Below are 4751 nucleotides of genomic sequence, written 5' to 3'. Positions count from 1 at the left end.
CGATGTATTAACGAGCCCGAAGTGACAAATGCTCGGATGGACTTTTTCAGTTATAGAGTTTGAAAAAGGCCAAAAGAAACTACTCTGGAGTTCTAGGCAGAGGGTGTGCCAAACCTTTCGCGAAACCACAGAATACGTTTTACGGTATGAGTGGTCGATCTTCGTGAATGCTGTGTTCACTGCATCGCGATCAGTAGGGCGACTGACACAGCTTCCTATGGATAAAGGCTTTGTTCCTATAGGGGTCTCCCAATATACGCGACGGTACGCGGGAGCACAAATCCGTATTAGTGCTATCGTCCCTCAGGAGGAATCACTCACCTTCGTAGAGATCGACAGTCACTATGTTTAACGACGCCGGTTCACGTCTCTACCTAGACCTCTACTGTGTTTCGTTATGTTTCAAAGCGTTGTTAGATAAATTCAGTTCTTTTTAGGTTGATCTTGCTTAGCAGTTTGCCTTTATGGATCACCACATGATGTATGATACAACTCCTAAATGCAGTCTAAGAATGATAAGCAAGCTTTTTTCAATTCTTTCAACTTATGAAAATCTTAACTACTGAAGGAAAAGAAAGACATCATCTTTTCAAACAGATCATAGAGCACACACTGATGCACTTTCCTAAATCGACATGCAAACTGTCAAAATGCACATGCACAATGCAAGTATTTCTTTTCTTCTTCCTTAATGTTGATGTATTACAAAAAGAAAGCTGTTGTATAATTTCGAATTCAATTTCAAGCGAAAGCAAACAAGTTTTCGTCCAATAATCAAAAGAACACCTTAAGATTCACTCGTTTCAACACAAGAAATACTGAAATTCGAACCATATAACGAAAGCAAATGCTCAAGCAGCTATGAACAGCAATAAACTAGCTCTTAGAATCACAACGACACTTTCTCATAGGTCTAGATCCAAGAGGTCATAGCAAGACTAGTTCACTTTCGCTACGGGAAACTGTGAATGAAAGAAAGAAATACAATAAGAACAATCACGGTTTCGTCATACAACTGAGGTGGAATGAAGGCAAAGAAAAGTAGTTTCAGCTGGGTATACAGGTTGACAACAGGCTGCAAAAACAATACTGAAAACTGGGCAACAGACAGTGGGGAATCCCAGTTGCACAAGGCAAAATTGGATCAGCGCAGGTGCTGCACTGTCAATCTGACATGCAGTGCAGGTAGCCCCTTCGGGACCTGCGTTGCATCGCAGGTAGCCTTTGCTACAGCTGCACTAAAGAGACAACTCTCGTCTCTCTCAGATTCCAGGTCACAGTTTGCTCAAAAATCAATGGTTTTTGGCCAAATCAGAGGCTATCAGTCAAGTATACACTAGAGGATGATTAAAGGAAGATGAACACTATCACAAAGAGCTAAAAAGAGTCCTTGTGGATCAGCTCTTCAAATCATAAACATGCCTAGCACTGGGCTAGAGTAGCTGCCCTCTACTTTGCATTCGAAGGACTCGAATGGAGTTCGATTCGGTACTCCCTTTGTTAAAGAAATGAATAGCAAGAAACACAAGCTACCAACAAGACACTATCCCCAGCGGAGTCGCCAGTCTATTGTGGGGAAAAGTATCCAACAAGGAATGACCCTGTCCCACTCTAAGGGTGATAGTTCCTTAGCAACAGCTGAAGCAAAGTTATCTAAAGTTACTTCTTTATGACATGCAAGAGATGAAAGGAAGAGATCCACTTACCGATGTCTTGCGCAAATGGTCGATCCAATCTCCTCTATTTTCCGCTCGCTCCCAGCTCCAAGTCTTCTCACGGGCCCAGCTACACGAGATCCTGCGAACAAGACAAGAAAAGGAGACTACAAGAAGCATGCATTCATAACTGATTCAAGGATTAGCATAAATCAAATACGCAAGTAAGACAATACATCATTGAAACACATGCGAATAGAAGAACCTCAAATGCTTTATTAATATAAGGAAGTAAGGTTCAGGCGGTGATACAACAATGAGAGGTCCAATCCAGCATCACCTTCCCGACGGAAAGAAATCTCCTCTTCACCTCCCTCAAGCAATCACCCAATACTCTCAGCTGTAAACCAACAACAATTCTTTGCACAAAATTCCGCCCCCTAGATCCCATGGGATGAGATCCTTATATAGAGTTTTGGAGTGAAGATAAGTCAGCTCGATGTGTGACTTGTTGTCCTCTTCAACTCTAGTTGTTCTTCAGTCCTTGAGTCCACTTGGAGTTTCTACCTTCCACTTGGAGTTTTAGAAGCTCTTAACTCATCATTAGGCGAATCTTTTGATCCAAGTGTCATTTTGGAAGCTTCCTGGGCGCTGGCACATTGAGAAAAGATTCCTCCACATGTCAAAGTACGCCCAGCACAGGTAGCCTTTGTTGCACTTGCTATGCAGCACAGGTACACCATAGAGCTTTTGACATTCAGCGCAGATGCTTAGTGGAGCAGCTGCTTTGATCCAAAATTGACCTGTTTTTGAGTGTTTTTTCAGTGGAGAACTGATCTAAAGTGTTGTGGTTTGCTGACCTTGTTCCTCTAGGGGTAGGAACAACATGTTTTAGGGACTTTGGATCCCTTAGATTATTGACATTTCATGCTCTATGCTGTAAGGCACAAAAATGTCTATAACACTACTACCCACCACATGCTTGCAGCTAAACAAGCTCTATCACAAAGCAGCCCCTTTAATCAGAGACAAAGCGTATTGGATTCCAGGAAACGACAAAGAAATTAAGATATGGGATGACAACATTATGATGCACCCTCCTTTATCATCCCATTGCTCTCTTCATTCACTGCGTTTGTGGTTGGACAACGTAGGTTGCATTAATCTTTGGGACATTTCACAATGGGAAGGTAGAAATTCACTGTGTTGGAGACTCCCTCCCATCCTTCCTGAGCTGTCTCAAGCACGTGATCTTCTCCTTTCTTTGTTAAACGATATGGCACCTCTGAACGTGGGTAAGAAGGATGCCCATGGTTGAGGAGCTGCCCCAGGGCTTTACACGGTTGAGTAGGGATATAAATGCCTTCATGATCGACCTAACGTCCCTCCTAATCCTGCTGTTTGGAACGGGATCTGGAATTTCAAATCCATGCCTAAGGTCGATTCATTTTGTTGGTTGTTATGTCACAAAGGGATTTTAACAGTAGATAGATTGAGGAAGAAAGGATTTCATGGTCCCTCTCGATGCCACTTATGCTGTGAAAGTGAGGAGAACGCCCAGCATATCATTCTAGACTGCAAATTTTCAAGAGAAATCTGGCATGGCCTTTTGAGCTACTGGAAATATGAATTCATTTTACCCATGTCTATCTCAGATCTTTTTGCAAACTGGCAAAATTACTACCCAAAAACGCTCCCAAAAAATGAAAGTTTCATAGATGCATGGCTCTCCTTGCCAAAATGTTCTTGCTGGAAAATCTGGCTCGAGCGTAATAGAAGAGTTTTTAGAGATGAAAGTCTAAATTCATAGTTCATCATCACCAAAATAAATGCCATTCGAAAGAAAGTCTAGGGGAACATTTGCCGGATTTGAATCTGAGCCAGCAAGACTTAGAATGGGGTGCCTCGATGGACCTCCATTTCTATGGCGAAACAAGGCATCACAAGTTCATAAAAGAGTGGAAATTCAAAGGGAAGGAGAATGATCTATCAGATTTTCTCCTCAGGCAATCCAGATTCTCTTTGTTCTTCGATGTAGCAGCAAAAGGCAATCCTGGATTGGCTGGGGCAAGAGGAATTATAAAAAATAAAGAGGGCATAACTGTGGCAAAGTTCGCTTGGGGATTAGGGCAGTCTACTAGCATGCAAGTTGAAGCCTTGGCACTTCTGCAATGTCTTAAGCAAGCAAAGGCTATTGGTCTCTCAGATGTCAGTATTATAGGAGATTCTCAATCCATTATCAAAGTCTTAGTGGAGGATTCCTCTCCTGCAGACATTAGACTAGCAAGAGTGATTTCAAGAATCAGAACCTTGGTGAAATCTTTCCGGACTACAACCTTCCTCCACGTTTTGAGGGAAAATAATAAAGCTGCTAATTTTGAAGCCAACAGGGTAGTTCCACTTCCCGCTGGCTATCTCTTGGTAGACGAAATTGAGAACTAGGACTTCATTCCATAAAGATTGTCATGTTTTTCTGCATTTTACTGAATCAGTTTGTTTTTCTATTTAAGATAGGGAAAATAACAGAGATAGACTCGATAGTCTCGAGTAAATCTTGTGGTTTCCCAAGTTTTGGGGCCTTTGATCATTTAGTGGAAGAAAGTTTAAGGGCTATGCCTGATCAAATGTAACTGGTGAAAGGTATTTTGGCCAAATTCTAATATAAAACCATACCCGTTCTTGTAAAAAATAAAATAAAATAAGGGGTTACAGTAGTAGTATAGGGGCCTAACATGCCCCTCTCCTTCAAAAAGTGTTGTCCTCAACGCTTGAGTAGTTCTTGATGCTTCTATATAAAATTCTTGTCCTCCCATGTGGAATCTTCAGTGGGTAAGTTCTTCCACTTGATGAGATGCTCTGAAGTTGATTGATTTCGTAGTTGTCTGGTTCTTGTTTCTATGACTGCTCCAAGTTTCAATATGATTTTTCCTTCCTCTTTAAGTTCTGGAAATATTGTTTGAATTGGGATCTTCTGCAACTTTTGAATGAGTGGCCATACTTCTTCGTCCTTCTTCCATTTTTCCCTTGTTTCGTTTATTCAATCTGGTTGGATAATAGAAATAGTACAAAACAATGCTTCCACATCCTCATCCTTTC

General features: G+C 41.5%; 1 protein-coding gene across 1 annotated transcript; it reads left to right on the top strand.

Moving 5' to 3' along the window:
- The first annotated feature begins 3563 nt into the window (after positions 1-3563).
- LOC149203524 (uncharacterized) lies at positions 3564-4097 on the top strand. Its single transcript, XM_089401903.1, has one exon. It carries the CDS (start codon positions 3564-3566, stop codon positions 4095-4097), a length of 534 nt encoding a protein of 177 aa, XP_089258029.1.
- Positions 4098-4751: the final 654 nt, after the last annotated feature.

Source organism: Pinus tabuliformis, chromosome 2_1 (assembly GCF_031772625.1).
Source record: "Pinus tabuliformis cultivar Carrire ecotype Pingquan chromosome 2_1, CPIR1, whole genome shotgun sequence".
Lineage (NCBI taxonomy): Eukaryota > Viridiplantae > Streptophyta > Pinopsida > Pinales > Pinaceae > Pinus > Pinus tabuliformis.
Note: the sequence above shows the minus strand (reverse complement) of the source record. Positions and strands in the feature narration are given on the sequence as shown.

Excerpts from the sequence above, each read along its gene's own strand:
- LOC149203524 (XM_089401903.1), top strand. The coding sequence starts at position 3,564 with ATGGACCTCCATTTCTATGGCGAAACAAGGCATCACAAGTTCATAAAA.